Below are 19,778 nucleotides of genomic sequence, written 5' to 3'. Positions count from 1 at the left end.
TCAGGGGGGAAAAAAGTCATAACTCTGAGACATGTGAGCAACAGCCCAGTCCTTTTGTAGTAGTTTTTCTTTCCACTCAATTTTTCATTAATATCTTGCTTTTTTATTAAAGGCCATTTGTGTTTTAACACCCATAAACCGGGTGGCTATTAATGTCTGATTTACAACATACCAGGCTTATTATGCATGACATTTCTGTTAAAAATTATTTTTGTTGTTATGTAATATGAAAGTTTCCTGAAAAACATGACTTTGGGTTTTCATCAGTTTTAAGCCATCATCAATTGCTCGTGTAAGTTTCAGTTTTTGAATAGAATTAATCCACCTTTCAAGGATATTTTTAAATTATGCCAAAATAAAGGATTAATAAATGCAACACTCATGTCAAAAACAAAAAAGAAAACATCTTTAATGAAGACAAGCAATGTTAGACACAGACATGTCACAGGTAACAGTCATTTTAAGCACTAAAAATAGGAGCAAAAATTACTTACATTCTGTTTGAGAGGAAATTTCTCTCCAGGATTGAGGCTATAAAGTGTGTTCTTGCGGTAGAAACATTGAAAACTGAGGGGTACAGTGTATAGTGTCAAAAAAAAACCCAAAAATGATTCAAAAAAGTTGAACAAATCACAATAAATTATCAAATATATATAGAGAGATATAAATTCCAGGTATCACGTTGTCGTACAACTCAGTGTGAGGTTAAGTAATCTGATATGTATAATGATTGAAATATTTTTACTCATTTTTTAAATTAAAGCAGACATTTCTGACATCTTTACTCAATTTCCACATTCCTAAGACCGTGGAAATTAAAAAAAATAAAATAAAATAAGCCCTCACACTGCAGTGGTTTTCACAGAATACATAATATCATATGAGCAATCACTGGATCTGAATCACCTTCTGCTTTATGCCTCTTAATGTTAAATAACATGAATAAATAGGAAATGTTGCTTTGCACCACAGTATTTTTATAGCATTTTCACATTACAGCCACTAGAGGGAGGCAGGGGCTTATTGGTCAAGTTGCAGCTTTCAAAGAGAGATTGTAGATTTGGCACAAAGAAAACAGCACCAGATTATTCCCTCCAAAATAATCCAAAAATGAAAAGAGCACATCATGCAGAAACGTGGGTCTCACAAACAGCTAAGCTTTTAAAAAAGGCGCAGCAATGTCAACAACAGGGACTGATTTTCATTTAAGGAAGGATCAACCAGGTAGAGAAAGAAAAATATGGAAGAAACAGACAAGCTAACTTTTCAACCATTCGACAGAATCAGGGCGAGGATAAGAAAAATAAAGTTATGAGAACAAACTTATAAAATTACGAGAATAAAATCGCTGGAGAATTAAGTAAAATAATACAATAAAGTTGCATTATGAGAATAAAGCCATAGTAGTACAAGAATAGACACCAATTATATGAGAATAAAGTTTTAATTTTAAGAATAAAATACAAGATTAAACTCTAAATAATACAAGTAGTCATTTTATGAAAAATAGTTATTAAGTTGTACAAGAATAAAGTCAAAATAATACAAGAAAGTTTAGTTTTACGAGAAACTAGAATTAATTTGAGACTAAAGTTGCAATAATATGAGAGAAAAGTTATAATATTATGTGTATAGACATATTACGAGAATAAAGTACAGCACTTTATTGTGAGAATAAAGTCGTACTCTAATAAAGTTACAATAATGCGCAAATAAAGTTGTAATATAATTATTCTCATAGTATTTCGACTTTATTCTTCTAATATTATGACTACTCTAATAACTTTACTTTTCTTAGCGTGCCCCTTATACTCCGTCGTACAACCAATATTAACTAAAGCTGATAAACGTGACATTATAGGATTATGTAACACAAACACACCAAGCCATATTTTTGCCACCATGTCTGGTTTAAAACCAGACAAATATTATCTATAGCATCCTATAACGTCCAGCACAAAAAGATAAAATAATAGACAAAAAAATAACAATAATTATGTAAATTAAAGTGTATTCGTCATGCGTTTTGGTCCAGTGTTAGAGTGTAAACAGTGGGAGAACCTTTTATTTTAGTGTAACATATTTTCAAACCAGCCATCATTTATTTTTTTATCTGGGCGAAATGTTTGATTTTCAGACTGGAGTGCTTTCGTGTCGCCAAACAAAACAAAGTGCACCGATAATTTGCTTGACATGAGATCCAGTCAGTATTTGTTGAAAAGCATAAACAGCGCTAAAAATTTCACAGAGGTTTTTGATGATTAGTAGAAATTCTGCATTTTTATTTTTACTTAATTATGTAGTCGAGAGTTATGAAGATCAACATTGCTCACTTTAAGCAAGAATCTGAATTTCACATTTATTTTGATCCCCATAATTTTCTCGTTTTTTACCAAAAGTGCCACAAATTCACCAAATAACTTTTACACTTATGAGAACTTAAATTAAACTATAATATATTAAATAAGAAATATATAATTACTTCAATGTTTCAATTTATTAGAACAAATAAATGTAGAAAATTAAAATATTAAATTATACTGTAAAAACTATTATTTCAGTATTTTTTGAAGTACATGATTGAAACATTTGAAATTAACATTTATTTCTTGATGTATGCATTTCCAGACTTATTTAAATTATATAAATAAGCATTTTTCACAGCTTATTTGTGTACTCCAGTGTGGAATTTTTACTAAAAATGTCTAGAAGAAAGTATAAATGCTGTAATATTTATAGATTCATTAGACAAATTAATCTAAGGAACATGTTCAGCATTTAATTGTTTTTATTTAATGAAACATTTAAATCATTAGATCATTCAATGTATATCTTTAGAAGAAATTTTGTATTTAAGTTGTGTGCAGAGTTTTGGCACTTCTGGCCCTTGATACCATTATAGCTGCCATATTGAATTTAATAATGGCTGCCAAAACTAACCAAACTAAATAAGCTTGGTTAGTTTGGTTAGTTTTTACTTATAACAGCTTTTGAATAATTATGTAGTGTACATTAGTGTTTCCACACAGTCAGCAAACATGTTATTATTGTCAAAATTTACATCTAATCCTTTCCATTCTGTATTTTTAATGTTTTAATTTTTACAGTGCTCTGGCTAGTTTTCTGTGTAACCAGAAAGTAGAATTACATAACAAATGGCACCCAGATTTAAATACAACATGGTGGTCATAACAGGGGCCATTTTGGTAGTTTTAGTGTCTTCAAAAGTGTCAGGTTTTTACCAGAAAGTGAACAATTACAGTAAAACCCATTTGATTTAGCTGCTACAGTATGACCCTTAGATGTCAGTTAATGTCTGAATATATAAAAATCACATTTTTAGTTACGCTTACAACTTATTTTAACTTAAAGTCTGCTAACTAAGGCAAATTTAGCTAAAAGATGAATGCTATCCTATACTAATCGTTAACTGAATGTTAGCACTCTTTTAGCAAGTTAGTTAGCTGACAAACTTTACAAATTTGTCGCAAACATACTTTCCAAAAGCTTTTAGCAATGCAGATAAAATACGTTATAACAAATAAATTTAAAGATCAAGTCTGAAAAGAAAATTAAGCTGATAACTTATTAAAAAGCAGCTAACATTAGCTTGCTGCGGTACCAGGCTAGCTGAGCTGGCTAGCTTGGTTAGCTAGCTGAGCTTTTACGTAGTTGAGGTGTCGGCGTTTTTAAACCTACTACATAATTGGGAAATCAGCTTGAAAATAGGGAGCAAGCATCAGATCACTTTTTTTCCATGGTTTCAGATATCTGGAAAATATGGAAGACCTTCACTGCCAAAGCCAGGAAATAAATTCAGGTGCAGTATCTTGCCAAGTCAAAAAACTCTTGTAACAAGAAAAAAAAAACTCTAAAATGAGAAACTTTCCTATTTAAACAAAATGTTTATGCATTTCTTTTAGAACCAGTTAGTGTTGGAGCCTCTTTTTGCCCTTTTAGCAAGTCGTAATTTGTCAAAAAAAAAAAAAAAACATTTTTATGTAATTAAAACTTGTTAGGTGAATGGTTAACCAGACTGCTCTTGAATTTATTATCTACCTCTGGCAGTTAAAGCTTCTGTAATAAAACCAAGGATTTTTTAACAATCCAATCTTCTATTTGGTAAACATTGAGCATTCACGGGGATTTAAGTGATCTTTCCCACATGAGGACTTTAATGTTCTACCATATTTAGTCAATGTTTGACTCATACTGTAGTATGAAGCATAACCAAAATATATGCCCAATATTTCACATTTCCAGAGATAGTTTGCCAACACAAACCCAAATATAACATTGTGGGGGGAAAAATTTGACTTTTCATAATTTGGAGCCAAATTCAGTTGCAAATTCAACTCCATGTAATTACAAAACAAACAAAAAATCTGTTATCACCGTTTCCATCACACATGATCAAGCAAGGGAATGTATCATTTACTCAAAACAATGTCGATAATGACAATCAATTTTTTTGTGACGACCATATATTGTATACCTGCTTTCCAAATGTTCCTGGTTGTTTCATCAAACCAAAACATCTTCTGCCAGTTACAGACATGGTGTTCAAATATTTAACACTGTGGATTTTTTTTAATACTCTTCTCCTGACTGGCACCTTTGTGCAATAAAATCGTTTTGATGCTTTGTAACCTCTTGCAAACTGTGGCTTTAGCTACAGGATGAAAATATGCTAATGTCATAAAAACTAGGAGGACTTTATTTTAGTTTCACTATAAATAACTTATTCAAAAGTTCCAGAGTGTGCACATTTATGCAACCAGATTGCTGCAGGTTTTTTTTGTTGTTGTTGTTTTTTGTATAATTTCCTCACATAATATTTTGGTTTCTATATAAATTAAACAGGATATTTTGCACTTCATGTGGAAATAGCTTTTAAATGATATATGAAGGAGTTTAAAATGAACAAACTAAGCATTTTAATACGGTTTTGTGGACTTTTGAGAGCTACTCTAAGTGAAGCAAAGAAATCTTGAACATTTGTCGGAATGTTTCTGGCCTATTTTAGAGTTAATACGAGCAAAAAATTAAAACAAAAATGAAACCACTAAGTATTTAATTAGAAAAATATTTCTGGATTGCATTATGTCATCAAGAGTCTGTCTGCAGACAGACTTTTGATGACTTTTTTGTTTTACCTTCAAAGTTGCAAACTTTCCTTCTTGTTTTTTTTGTTGTTTTGTTTTTTTGTTTGTTTTTTAAAGGACATCGGGTCGCACTAATGCCCTATCAGCAGCAAATCACACATCCCAGGTCAGACGGTCGGAGAGAAGGCTGTCTGGGTTCACAGGACAGACTCGATGGCTTCGGGCATTCCCTCCAGGATTTTAGTTTGGTGCATGACGAGCGGCGACGTCTCCTCCTCCGCCTGAACGTTTGCCACAGATACAACCTTGACTTCCTCCAGCTCCTTCGCTACTTCCTGTTGGTGCTTTTTCATTTCCTGCTGGTTGATGTGGTGGAGGATTCCTGCACCCAGAGCGTCACCCTCCACATTCACCACGGTGGTGGTACGATCCCTGAGCACAAAGAGGAATATTATTTTAAAAGCATTCTCAGTAGAGCTGCAAATAGGCCTGTCGCAGTAAATTTTGCTGGAGGATAAATTGACCCAGACGTTATTGTTGTTTTGTCATTATAAATGTAATAACACATTCTCAAACTTTACATTAAAATGAACATTAAACACTGAAACTGGAAGATATTTTAAATATCCAAAACAAATAAACAGAAATAACAAATAAAATTAATTATTTAATATTTGAATCATTGAGTTTGTTTTAATTTGTCATGTGATTGATTTATTACTTATTGTAGGTCTAGCTGCAAATTGATATAAAAAATTGTCACATTCTGTATATTTTTATTTGCAAATGAATAATTGAGTGTAATTTTATTGCCAAAAGTTTTTTTTTCTTGTTTTTTTTGTATTCACTAATTAATAATTGGACAGTAAAAGGTATTTAGTAGGAGATTTATTTATATTAATAACAGACAAATGTTTTTTCTTCCCCCATTTTAAATGCAAATGTATTTTTAGTAGAGTTTTGATTTAATTACTGGCATTTAATAATAATTAATCATTTACTAAGTATGTCAATTTCAATAATCAATTAATTGTGATTAATTCACATAATCGTTTCAGCCCTACTTCTCTATGTTCTTGCCTTTGGATGTCATACTCCTCCAGGAAATGAATTTTTTCTACATTAATGCCATTTTACTCCAGTTGTACTCGGAACTGGGAATTTCTGACTTCCCAGTCAGAAAAATCAACTAGATTTTCCTCCAAAGTCAGAGTTCCCATTGGGAAACTGGGAGCAGCTTCAACTACCACAATTTATTCCTTGTAAGGCCCACTTCCAATATGGCCGCTCTGCGTCAATAAAACCAATATGTGGTGGAAAGATGTTTATATTAAAAGACACACAAATAAGAATGCATCAAAAATTAATGTTACATGAAGCGCCTGAAACGACAAAACAGTACAAATTAAAAATTATGCTTTCTTATTGAAAGCAAAGCTTTAGATGATGTTTGCAAACAATGTCTATGGGTGCCGCCATGTTGAAATTCCAACTTCCAACTAGAAAGCAGCAAAAGAGTTGGTTTTCCTCTGGGAAAACTCTAGAAACAGCATTTATTACCTTACAATGTTCGGTGTTTTCCAGGGTGAGAGTAAATTTACTCACACAATCCAGTCGACGGCCAGCATGAGGGACAGATCGTTGGTCGGCAGGCCGATGGCCTCCAGGATGATGGCGATGGTGATGATGCCACCAGCCGGGATGCCTGCGGCGCCAACGCTGGAGGCTGTGGCCGTTACCCTACAAATAATCGCAACATGCAACATAGCCGTTTCAAAACAGATTAAAAACACCTGCAACCTCAAAATCAACACAATTTGTTCTCATATGTTTATACTAAAAAAAATAAATTTATGAACCATGTGCAGGCATTTGCATTCCAACAGCATTCACTACAAAAACAAAAAACATTATTATTATTATTTATGGTCTGGTTTCTATTGCAAATACGGTCGTACATTTGAAATAAGAAAACTTGCAGGTAACTTTTAAGGAAGAAATGTGAGCTTGATTTAAGTCAGTAATTCCTTAAAATTGATGTAAATGCAAAACTTTTAGTATTAGCAATTTTTCATCAATATCAAGAAATATTAAGCTCCTGTTTCTTGCCTTATTTTAAATATTTTTACTAGAAACTAGATGAAAAATACTTAATATTTTGTGTTTCTATAGTCGTCACAAGTCAACTAACTAGTAAAAAGAGTTCACTCCTATGTGATTTAATCTCAGAAAACATTAGTGAACAAACAGCATCATGAATAGAAAGTTATAGAGGTTTAATGGGTTCAACCATTTCTTCACCAACTTACAAGATGGTGAAGATCTGTCCAGCGTTCAGTTCAGTATTGTTGAGCTGTGCGATGAAGACGGCAGCAATGCACTGGAAAATGGCCGCTCCATCCATGTTCACTGTCGCTCCAATGGGCAGGATGAAGCGGCTAATCCGCTTGTCCACACCGTTGTTTTCTTCCACACATTTTATCATTGAGGGAAGAGTTGCTGAACTGGTGAGTGGGAAAGAAAAACTTAGATATTTCCTATATAGTTGATGTTGAGGAAGTCGGTTGTGGGTACCTGGAGCAGGTGGCGAAGGCGGTGGTGAAGGGTGTGATAAGCCCCGAAAGGAAGCTGAAGGGGTTCTTTCGAGTGAAGGCAAAGTAGATGAGGGGAAGAACGATGCCTCCATGGATGATGTGACCCAGGATTGAAGCGAAAATGTATTTCCCCAAGCTTGTGACCAGAAGAACCACATCTTCCATTTCTACTATCTTACTCCCCACAAGAAACATGATGCCAAAGGGAATATACCTAAGAAAATTAGAAGAAGTCACCATGAAGTAAGATCATGGTCACTTTTGACCAAGCTTTAAAGGATTAGAATAGGTCTATGGGCAGTACAAACATATTCATAAAATAATTTTTGCACAAAATCATTCTTAGATAGTGAGATTTTAGTCTCACTATTTTAGTCTCCCTGTGAGCTGTTTTAGTTACTCTGTCACTTTAAATGCAAACAAGCTGCTGCTCGCTCAGCTGGGGTTACCAGGTGACTGGCTGGGCTTTCATTGGGGTTACAGGATGAAGGGTGGTGCCTAATAATGTGTGACTTTTACTTTCAGGAGGGTTTTTAAGCAGCTCACTTTCTAGACACCAAAAATATGAACTTTTTGAATTTTTCAAGTGCTTGGGCTGTTTTTAGGAGCACCAAAGATGCAAATGGAAAAAGGTGAGTTTTCCACAATACTTCTCCTTTAACCATCCAGACTTACCACATGATCCAGGACACCAGCACCATGGTGGCTTCATTGAAGGCGTTGAAGAAGCGAATGAGTTCCTCTCCTTCCTCTCCAAGAATCCGAAGGGCAACGCCAAACATCATAGCAAACAGCACCAGACCAAGGATGTTCATACCATCGGCTTCGGTTCCAATCGGCACCTAAAACGTCCAGAAACTGTAAGAATCTGTACAAACTTAGCAGATGTTGATAAAATATGTAAAAGACTTCGATTAAGACAGACACAAAAATACGTCAGCATGTTTTGACAAGTTTATTTGGAGGATTTCTAGTCTATTTTCCCAAAGCCACCCAGATCATTGAATTTTTTTTATTTAAATTTTGTTTTATTTTCTGACTGGATCATTGAGCCATATCGTCGACTAAGTCCAAGAAAGTCTGTGAACAGGCAACAAACGTAATGTTTATAAAATATTTAAATTATCCCAGATTTTACAAACAATAATGTTGTTTTGAGACCATTTTTAAATACTATAATGGCAATCACCTTCTTAAAGATAATAAAGTTTACACTTTAATGAACATTTAACACTGGAACTGGAATACATTATAAATATCCAAAATAACAACAAATAAAATTCATTATAAAGTCTCTAAACAAAATTGTCCTTCAAAAAAAGGCCAGTTGAGACCAAAATACCAAACTGAAGACTTTTGTCACCCAGTTTTTGTTAGAAATAGACGAAATAGAAAACAAAAAATAATGAAAGTGGAAATTATCAAGCTCTTTGCAATATATCATGCAATCAATTGATTTATTGCTTATTGTGACCGATCATTGTTCTACTAAAATAGTCGTTAGCTACACACAACACGGCAGCAACACGTATGGACCAGGACTGTTTTTTTAAACATGTTTCCACAAAAGCACTTGCTCAGTTAGTCTAAGCCTTTTACGGTAAAGTAAACTTGTCGAACAGGAGAGTTTATCCAGCCGGCTGCAGTTTGTACAACCCAGACCGCGCGCAGTTGCAGAGGTCTGGGTCATCAGGGAGGATTCAGTGAACTGGGTGATGGGAATCAATGAGGACAGAGACAAACCCGGAGTTAAATCCCTTCACAGTGTGCTGAGCTCTCCCACAGCCTGACCAGCTCTGTCCGGTCCCACACTCATCCACAAACCCCAAGACCAGTTTCTCCAATGGTAAGCCAGGATGGAGGGATTTCGAAGAACACTTTGAACTCAAATTCTTCTAAGTAATTGTAGATAGTGATGGCTGTTGGCAGGGAAGTGAATTTGAGGTAGTGACACGTACCAGTAATTACACGTTACAATTTTGAGATTAATCGCACGTGTTAAAGTTGACAGCCCTGTTAGAAATACATTTATAAAAATCCAAATGAATGACTCAATTCCATTTTTTAAAAATAAATAAAATAGCTTAAAATGCAAGAACATAGCATTCCTTTAGTGTACACTAAAGAAAATAAATACTTTATTTATGCTTTACATAAATACAGTGATCTGTTTTTGGATTAACCAATTAATAACCAATTAATTAATGCTTGATATGTTTTTGTTTTGTTTTTTTACAGAATTTGAACCAGATGAACCTGAAACTAGGCCACTAGAACAGATTTAGATTTACATTACATTTGGGATCGCTATGATATTTGGTTGTAGAAACATTTCATCACCAGCCTTGAACCGACTGTCCCTTGTTCAGCGAGTCTGCACCACTGGCAGACCCACGTACACACCAAGTGGTCAAAGCAAACGGAGATAAGCGTCCGAAATGTGTTTCAGAAACACAACATTTGGCCTTTTACGTTCAGGAAACATGATTTCAGTGTTTACCTTTTGATACAAGGTTGTTCCATTGGTGTCGTTCCCCACAGCGACCATTTTGTAGTCTGTGGCATACTAGAACATAAAAAAAAACATTGTGTTACTTAAAAATTAAGTCCATTTAGACTCATTTGTTTTGTTTTATGCACTGCAGATAAAATCATTGTAGTATGTAAAAAAAGAGAAGTTACTTTGTGCAGACAGATCAGTTTCAACCCATAAAATGAGACTGAATTACAAAACATACATGATTCTGGTGCAAGAAATACCATTGAGGATGTTTGATGATTTAGGACAGAGTAAAGTGAAATGAAAAAAAAGAAATAAAAAGAAGAGAGAGAGAGAGATGTGTCTGTGTGTGTTTGAGTCTGTACAGATAATTTGTATCCTGTGTGAATTAGAAAAAAAATTACTAAATTTAAACTTGTGCAACCTATTCTTGTTTTTAAAACTTCTTTATATTTTATTGTTAAAATAAACTACAAAGAGCTCAAAATATTTTGATCACTGACAGGAACTGTGTCTTTATTCTGGTTTATAGGACAGAAGCAAAACGTAGAATCTCACATGACCTTTGTGTAGCTTTTAGCAGGTTTGTGAAAATCTCCGTCTTCACAAAGACATGTCGTTTAACCCACATTTGGCCCCCTTCCACTCTGTTTGTGTTTGTTAGTGGGATTTACTGAACTCTGTGCTTACTGACCAGTGAGTTTATAATTCACAGACACATTTGAATGGCCAATTTCAAATGCTGTGACTGCTGTAATTGGATGCACTTTGCCTTAAAAGGCGTTTGTGTTGCCATTTTGCATCTCGCGTCCTTAAATATTGAGTTTTCCTTATTTTTGTTTAGCTTGAGCAAACAGCAAACATAATTCTGGGCAATGAAGCAAACACAGTCCCAGACATGGTAACTGTTGTTAGGGAGAGCAAGTGAAGTTCAAGAAAAAAAAAAAAGAAGTTTGCACAAGCAGGAACGACCAGCTGGGCCTTTGAGTGGTTTTGCAAATGAACCTGCAGTGGCAGCCACGTGGTTGGGAAAATAAATTAGGACAAACAATCCAACACAAGCAATAAAAAAAAAATAAAAAAACAGAGAGGAGGCACTCACAGAACGGAAAGCAGCCGCCACCAGGTTTGATGGAAACAAATTCCTGAGCAAAGAAAGAGGAGAAAAACAAATTAGAAGCAGATAAAAGTCAGAGCCGTGGTGATGCAGTTTGTCCTGAGTCGACAGGTTTAATCAACCGCAAGCTGAAGCGACGAGAAAAGGAAAAAGGCATCAGTATTCCAACCGGAGAATCAATAATCAGGACCAAACATTAGCTTTCCCATCAAATTCCCTAAAAACAGCCAATTTTGGGGCGTCATTTCATATTTATTATTATGTGATCATCCTGATCACACTGGGAGGAAACCAGGTGCCCGGTTATACATTTAAAAGCAAACTGTTCATTTAATTTGTTTTGTTGTTCGTGTTGCACTAGTAGTCTTTATTCATCAACAGCTCAACAAGAACAAGGATAAAGAAAGACAGAAAAGACATGCAGCTCAGCCTGTTCATAATCATTTTCAAGGGATTTAATTGTAACAGTGCAAGAAAACTTTCTCAAAGATCAGTACATTTTAAATTTCGTTCAACATTTAACAGTGGAAAACATTTTAAATATCCAAAATTAACAACAACACAACAAATAAATTAATTAGGAAGTCTGTAAACAAAATCATCCTTCAAAAAAAGGAATAGTTGAGACATAATAACTAAAACTCTAAAATGTTGATGTGTATTGATCACACTTTGCTAAATGTAATGTTAGATTAATAATCTCATTAAAAAAATAAAAATTTAACCCATTAGCAGCTAATATAGTAAAGAAAAAACATATAAAATGCAATGTTTCTCTAGATATTCAGGGGAGCAACATTTCTAAAGTTTTCTCCTGCTGGGTTTGTCATAATATAAGCATACTGGGAGTACTGGGAAGGATTTTATTCCTTCATTTGTTTTTGAAACTTTATCTGATCAGATTGTGTTATATTGTGCAAGAAAGCAGACACTGTTCGTGTTTGTTCCCACTGCCGCTCCACAGTCGGGCAACTGGGAACACCTAATAATCCCAGTAAACTTTGCCCTCAGTTACTGGGCTGAATGTTGATTCAGTTCATTACATCCTCAGCTGCAAGCCGTCCTCTTATACCTGCCACCGCGGAGAGGAAATGTGAAATTCCTGCAGGAATAATGTCAGGTTTCCCTCCCATCACATGACGGAGGTAGATTTCCAGAGCTGAGAAGCGCCATGATTTTCCCACAGTGCAGCGAGATGCGGACAGATTTTCCTTTTTTTCTCAAGGTCGTCACATGTCGGCTAAAGCTGAACATCATAAAAGCTGAAATTTATTGGACCTAAATTCATTCACTGCAAAATCTAGGAAAAATAAAAAATAAATAAATCAGTCAAGGAGTTTGATTCCAATCATAAATAACACCTTATTTGCTAATAATCCAGTAGAAATATGATAAAGCAAAAATGTAACCACAGCTTTTTCAGGACGTTAATTCTGGATTTATAAAATGTGACTAAAAATAAATCCTAAATAACTTTCCAAAGAGGAAAAAATATTCAAGTTTACTTTATACAATTCTTTTAAAACTGCAAATTAAACTTAAAAGATGGAGTAACTTTTAAATATATACATATTTTTTCATTCATCTATTAAAATTGCCAGCATGTTGTGACACTATAGCATGGAAAAAAAAAAAGAAAAAAGAAAGAAAGAAAAGAAATCGAGCTCCTCTGTCGTCTCCCTGCTGTTCCGAAGCCAGGAGGCGGGTCTTAGTGCTGTCAATCAATCCAGTGTGCTGCTCTCTGCTATGCTTCAGCCTATTGTGAATGCTAAGGCTAGTTAGCATAGCCACTGATGAGTTTGTCCTGTAACGGTAAGTTGCTTCTCAACCATGAGCACATTTAGCAGCACAAACGCAAGCTTGATTGATAGTGCTAAGACTCTCCTTCTGGCTCTGATTGGTTGTTTTAATTAACTATAATAATCTCACCTCCAAAAAGAAGTATTTCTAAAAATATTTTCACATTTCTAGCCTACAAGAAAGTCCTTAACCCAGTGGTGTCCAAACTAAAATGTTATTTGTTTTACCCCAATTTCCAATCTACAGAGCAGCCCTCCCCCACTCAGCTCCTTCAGACTAGCCAGCAGCAATTAGCGACACTGCACATCAGCTGTGCTCAATATATGAGCAGCTTGTCAATGTTAGAAAAAATGTTACTAAAAAAGTATTACTGTAAATGTTTTCTCTTTTACCTGCGTAACATTAAATGAAACATGTAATATTTGATGTTTGCAGCTATTGAACTTTTTAAGGCTTATTTTCCATTTATTAAGTCTACAAAATGTTTTTAGTTTATTCTCAGCAACAAAGTATAAATTTTATTTTACGACTTTTGCTGTAATGGACGGTTTTGTTTTTGAATAAAAACATGCTGGATGTTTGTGGCACAACTAATAATAGTAAAAGGCTAAACAAAGAAAAATTAAGATATAAACTTGCCATGAAAAATATCCTTAAAAAAAATACTTTTTGGGCGATCAAATTTGTGCTCTTCTTTAGTCTTTAATTGCAGTCAAGGGCCACAAACGGCCGCCGGGCCTCACTTTGGACACTACTGCCTTAAGCAGGCTTGTTTTCAGAGTGAAACCGGAGGCTTAGAGGAGGTCAGGGGTCACCAGAGTGGTTCAGATTCATACTCAGGGAAGAACAAATGGTGTAAAGAGAGCAAATGGTGAAAAAACTCCTGAAAGATACAAAATTACAGCCGAGATTTTGTTTATGGCTACTTTGTGAACTAACACTTGATGAAAACCGAACTGAGTAGAATAAATGTGATATAACAATAACAACCAGAAAGATTTGACGTAGAAAGATTCAAAACTAAAAACGTTTGCATCAATCTCAGAAAACAAAAAGCTTCTATGAAATCGAGTCCAGTTCTCAGAGTGAGTTTTAGAGGCGGTTCGGCCCGCCTGAGAACTGGACTCAGACGATGCCTCTGCTGTGATGATAAGGCAGAAATGCTGAGAGCAGCAGGGTTCAGTTTGTTCTGCAGGGAGCTAAAATACACTTTCCTGCTGCAACAGCTGTCAGCTTTCCCTCACTGTGTGGGAACTTATTATTAGGCCACTGGACGCTAGTATTAACCTGAGGCTAAACGAGAATAAATTCACTCTTTCAACTTTTAAATGCCAACATTTACTTTTGTAGTTCTCAAATTAAGCACTGCAAACGGCACAAACCAGCTGTGTTCCTCATACATTTCTATTATAAACTGAAAATGTTATCTTGAGTTAATCTTGTGAATCTACATGAATGTTTTCCATAGTTTTTGAGTTTTTCATTCTAGTTCATCTTTATTTCATTGTGACTTTTTGTCTAATTTGGTTAGTTTTAAATGTGTTTGCTAGTTTGTGTCGACCCTTCTGGACCAACGCTAACGCTAAAATTATGCTAACACAAAAGTTGTGCTAAGAAGTTTAGCATGGCTTGTGTGTTAGCATGCCTTGTATTGTTTGTTGTAAAGTGGCTTTTGCTCTATTGACCCTTCTGGGCCACCAGGGGGTAACTGTGGTAAAATGACAACTTAATCTATTTACTTGGGTAAATTTAACTTGATTACTTGTAAAAAATTAGCTATTTTTTAAGTTGCATCACCTGTTTTCTTTTATCAGTGTAGAAAACACCAAGCAGAAAATATGATAGATGCAATGATGCATGAATCTCAAAGACAATATGAAAATAAATACCCTGAATTCAACTATTATATGGCTTATTGTTTTATCTAATCAAATCCAGTGTCGTGACTTAAAAACTTCTTGTCTGAGCAATTAACTTTTTAATAGATTTTGATTCTTATTCAGAATAAATACAATTTAGAGATAGGCGTGTCTGTTCACATTTTGTTTCCACTTTTTTCTTTCTCAAGCTAAAAACTAAAAATTGCCTAAATAACTTAACATTTGCAAAGACGACCCGGAAAACCCAAAAGCAGCGACGATCCGGAGTCTAACGGAATGCAAACTTTTTCATGCGACGGCCAAGCAGGGCAGAGAGCCCCTTCTTAATTTGAATTGCAAATTAAAGCTGTGGTTGCACAACACTGGTGGGTCCACTCCTGAAAGGGGAGATTAGATTGAACGACCACCCCTCTGAATCCTGCATGACCCAGTTAGAGCGCTGTTGACGTGTAAACTTCAGGGTACCGTGACCCGCACACCAAGGGTCAGTCAGGTGGATTCAGTTCATTACGACCTCGTAATGATGCTGCTCCTCTTCCTCTTTTCATTTGCGGAAACTGAGCATTCCAATGGCCCGCAGTGACTGATACATGCAGCTATTAAAGCATCAGTAGAAACCGTGTCTGGGGCATCCTATTGTGTGTAGAGCATGGAGTATTCGCCTCGTACTGCCATATAGGTCGAACCTGACATTTCCCTTCTCTCTCTGCCTAGATTCCGTCCAATTATGGCCAAGAAACGCCAAGAAAAACATTTTTTTTAGGTTCTTCAAACTCAGAAATTCCCCCCCCCCCTCCCCCCCAAGAAAAAGGAAAATTTACACACAATTTTTTTACTTTTAAATCTACAAATTCTACAAAATTCCTGAGTATTTTTCCTGGCAAATTTTACATTTTCGGCAAAGTTTTTTTTTTTTTTTTGTTTCATGTTTTAGCATGAAACATATCTATACGCCTGTAAGTTTGTTTGTTCTTTTAAAGCATCCAGAGGGATTTTTGCTGGAAGCAGCGGGTGTTACTGTTGTCCTACCTGGCCAAATCCAGGAAGGAGTCGGTGGTCTCCTTGTTGCTGCTCACGCTCTCCAGACCCAGGCTGTTGGTGTTCAGGGCTCCGGCGCCCACCCCCGGCTTGATGATGAAGGCCAGCGCCACCCCGATCCCGGAGGCGATCAGCGTGGTCACCAGGAAGTAGGCGACCGCGATGCCGCCCAGCTTGCCCAGGGAGCGGGTGTCCAGGCTGGCGGCGCCGGACACCAGGCTGCAGACCACCAGCGGCAGGATGATCATCTTCAGCATCCGCAGCAGCATCTCTCCCGGGAAGGCGAAGTGGCTCATCTGCGCTTTGCTCAGGTTCATGCCGCGGACCAGCATGCCGAGCCCGACGCCCACCAGGACGCCGGACACGGTGAGGATCACCAGCAGGTTCCTGCTCAGGAACCGGGTCAGCCTGTCCTTGCAGCCCTGCTTCTTCTTCTCCTCCTCCTGCTGCTGCTGCTCCTCCTCAACGGGCTCCTCGCTGTTCTCCAGCATCCGGGCGGTGGACGCGGAGCTGGGCATGGCGTGCCCGTTGATCTCGCTCTTTTTCTCCATCTTTTTTTTCCGAGCGGCTCCACGCAGCGTGGGTCGAGTGCTCACACACGGAGTGGTCGGCTGTAAAGGCTGAGCGCAGAGGGGGCGCGTTTAGCCAATGGAAAGGGCGCGACGACGCACAAATCCAATGGCGCATGCGCATTAAGCTCACTCCGTTATGGTAGGAGCAAATGATGCAAGAGCTGAGGAGATTGCTAAGGTCTCACTGTGATCAATAGGATGGATGATCAACCTAATAAGTACCAAGAATGCTCTAAAAAGTGCGCAGTTTGCGTCAAAACTTGTGGCCTACAAGCGTTTTATGCACAAATGAAGACAAGCAGAACCTACAGGTGTGAATTGTTGCATATTTTGGTATCCATCCTATAAGAGAAGGGGTACAAAGTGCATCCAAATTAGATTTTGTATATTTTAATTAGCTTGGTTAAATATAGCAAGCATTTTGATCAATCCTGATCTTAATGACCTTTTCGAAAACTATATGCCTTGCTTTTAACACAGCAAACTTGCAAAATCTTTTTTAAGTTTATGAACCAGGATGAATAGCATCTCTTTACTAAAATAAATAAGAAGCTATTTGCTTGACTTTATTGGAAGAACAAGCCTTTGCCAACAGAAATATCAAAGTTTATTTTATTCGGGTGCTTTGCTGCAACAAACAGGCTTTTATTTTCCCACATATCTTCAACAGTGTTGGACTGAAGTCAGGTTAATTCAGAAGTTCAATATTTCTGTCACCCATCTGCCATTAGAAATCATAGTTGAATGCAAATGGCTCCAAGGTGTGGGAGGAGGCGGCGAAGCTGCATCCACATGGACAATGATGATTGTGTCAACGTCCAACATGGCTCTCTTCCTGTAAGTTGTTCTGCTATGGCCGACTCAACACTCGTATGATCCAGTTTCATCTGGACTCTTGTCCAGGTAAAGAATGTATTTGGGACTCTAGGGGCCTCATGTATAAAACTGTATATGGACAAATGTATTAAAGTGCAAAGGTTGCACGGATGAATGCAAAGATGAATCACAAATCCAGTTGAGATATCATGAAAGAAACTTTGACTTGTTCAAATATAATTGAAGATATCTTGAATTATTAGTCAGAATGCTAATACAGATTTCATAAATTGCAATTATGGAAAGTCAAAATGCATCTCGGGGTATCCCAAACATTAGATAACAAGGCGAAACCAAATTTATGCCTAAACGGCTTGCCGTAGAGTTTGGATCGCCTCTTCTGTGTACTACACTTGTTTGAACGCCAGATGGCGCCATTGTGAAAATTTCTAGATTTATAGCAGCGCTTTCGGAACATACAGTCTTTTTTTTTTCAGACGTGAAAAGAGTTCATTTTTCCAACTTTAACTTAACATAATTTATACATAATCCAGTTACTCCTTGAGAAAATCACAACTGTTAAAACAAATATTGACTGTTCCAGCAAAACTGCTGTGTTTACTGCTTCGTTTTGCTTTCCTCTGCACAACTGTTGGAGTTGCAACAAAAATAAATCAATCTTAAAGTTATACTTGTAACGAGTACAGAGATAAAGTGCCATCTTTAAACCCAATTCATTCGAAAATATCTTAAAAATACACGTTTAACGGTCATGTAATGGATATTTGAAGTAAGAAAGCTTGTTAGAGTATTTGAATAAGGCATGCCTAAATATATAGATAATAATGGTAAGACATTTTGAGGCTGTAAAAACGCCCACATCATCACTCCTCCACTATCATGCTTGTCCATTGGTGTGATGTGTTTTGGTTTTCTCCAAACATGGAGTTAAAAATCTCTCTTTAGCTTTGTCTGCACTCAAAAAAAACTTTAAACATTTCAGTCATGGTGACATTTTTGTTCTACTGAGATTTCTTTTTGATACAAGCTTTTTATTATCATTATTATTTAAATGATAAAATTTAACAAGCTAATGATTGAAAGAGATGAAACTCGTTTGTTTTTTCGCTTATTCAAACACAGACACAGATAATCTGAGTAAACATAGAAAGTCAACCTGGTCGAGGTGAGAAAGATCTTGTCAAATCATAAATCAAGTGTGAGTAATGACATTTTCTGTGACGGTGTTTATTTTTGTTAACCACACCCAGGAGAGCGATTACTGCCTGACTAGTAGAAAATAGAAATCCCTCAAACAGAACCTGTTTGCCAACAATATGAGGCCGACGCATCATGCCGCGTTTCAGAGGAAATTAAGAAAAATCACCTATCAGTCAGGAAAGGGTTAAAGCTATTTGTTGTACACAAAGAAGTAAATACTGTCATTCCTTAATATTGATTCAAAAGGTTCAGGTTACACTGGCAGATTCACTTATAACATGGAAAATGTTTTTTTTATAATTGAAATAATGACTGTGAAACTGCTTTTTTCATCAAAAAATTGACCAAAATAACCTCCTACGTCTTGATGAAACTTTACTTGAGTTAGTTTTGTCTTATTTCAAGTTTCTTACCAAGATATTTGAACTAGAAACCACAAAAATACTTGGTAACTTTTTGTGTTTTCAGGAAGTCCTACATAAAACTATTCAAATATTTTCCATGTGGAGATCATTTTATTTTTTAGCTTCAACTTTGAACATTTTATTGGAAACTAGGAACATTTTAAATTTATATTTTTTATATTCATTCTTTTGTTGATTTGGATTTTTTCAGCAGCATCAGAAGGTCTGTAAATTTAAAACTGGTATATTTAAACCACACCAGGCCACAAAGGTCATTAAATTAAAAATGCAAAAATCGGTTTGATGTTTTTTAAATGTTTTTAGCTTCACTTACTTTCTAAACTAATGTTTTAGGTTTTATTAAAGTGGATACACTGAATAGACACAAAATATTACCAAGTATTTTTGTAGTTTCTAGTACAAATCTCTCACTACACTTCAAATAAGACAAAACTAACACTCAAGTAAATTTTCCATTAAAATAGAGCTTTTATTTTAAATCAATGCCCTTAATAATGATGCAAAAGTTCTGCATTATTTCACTCATAACAGGAAAAAATGTTATAAATTAATTAATCTGCCTGATTTCAAGTGAACTAAATCAATAAATACCTGGTAAAATTTTGTTTTTGGAGTGTTATTGTTCTTGACTTCTGGTCAGGGGCTGAACAAAGCCATTTCAAGGGCCGCAAATGGCCCCCAGGACACACTTTGTACCTTTGCCAAATATC

The 19,778-nt window shown here is 36.0% G+C and overlaps 1 protein-coding gene across 1 annotated transcript; it reads right to left on the bottom strand.

Moving 5' to 3' along the window:
• Positions 1 to 384: 384 nt before the first annotated feature.
• On the bottom strand, positions 385 to 16,653 carry slc1a4 (solute carrier family 1 member 4). Its single transcript, XM_055029475.1, has 8 exons — positions 16,026 to 16,653; positions 11,302 to 11,344; positions 10,200 to 10,265; positions 8,375 to 8,541; positions 7,680 to 7,913; positions 7,415 to 7,609; positions 6,711 to 6,845; positions 385 to 5,537 (listed from the first exon to the last, which is right to left on the bottom strand). The coding sequence occupies exons 1-8, from the start codon at positions 16,583 to 16,585 to the stop codon at positions 5,303 to 5,305; spliced, it is 1,635 nt and encodes a 544-aa protein (XP_054885450.1). The 5' UTR covers positions 16,586 to 16,653; the 3' UTR covers positions 385 to 5,302.
• Positions 16,654 to 19,778: the final 3,125 nt, after the last annotated feature.

The sequence above is a fragment of the Poeciliopsis prolifica genome, unplaced genomic scaffold, assembly GCF_027474105.1.
Source record: "Poeciliopsis prolifica strain line A6 unplaced genomic scaffold, Auburn_PproV2 SCAFFOLD005, whole genome shotgun sequence".
Taxonomy (NCBI): Eukaryota; Metazoa; Chordata; class Actinopteri; order Cyprinodontiformes; family Poeciliidae; genus Poeciliopsis; species Poeciliopsis prolifica.
This window is presented reverse-complemented; position numbering and strand designations above follow the sequence as displayed.

Bases quoted from the DNA above. Each gene is read 5' to 3' on its own strand.
- slc1a4 (XM_055029475.1), bottom strand. From the start codon at position 16,585: ATGGAGAAAAAGAGCGAGATCAACGGGCACGCCATGCCCAGCTCCGCG. The intron at 8,542-10,199 runs GTAAACACTGAA...TGGACGTTTTAG, and splicing joins GAACAACCTTGTATCAAAAG to GTGCCGATTGGAACCGAAGC. The intron at 6,846-7,414 runs GTAAGTTGGTGA...GATTATTTGTAG, and splicing joins GGACAGATCTTCACCATCTT to GGTAACGGCCACAGCCTCCA.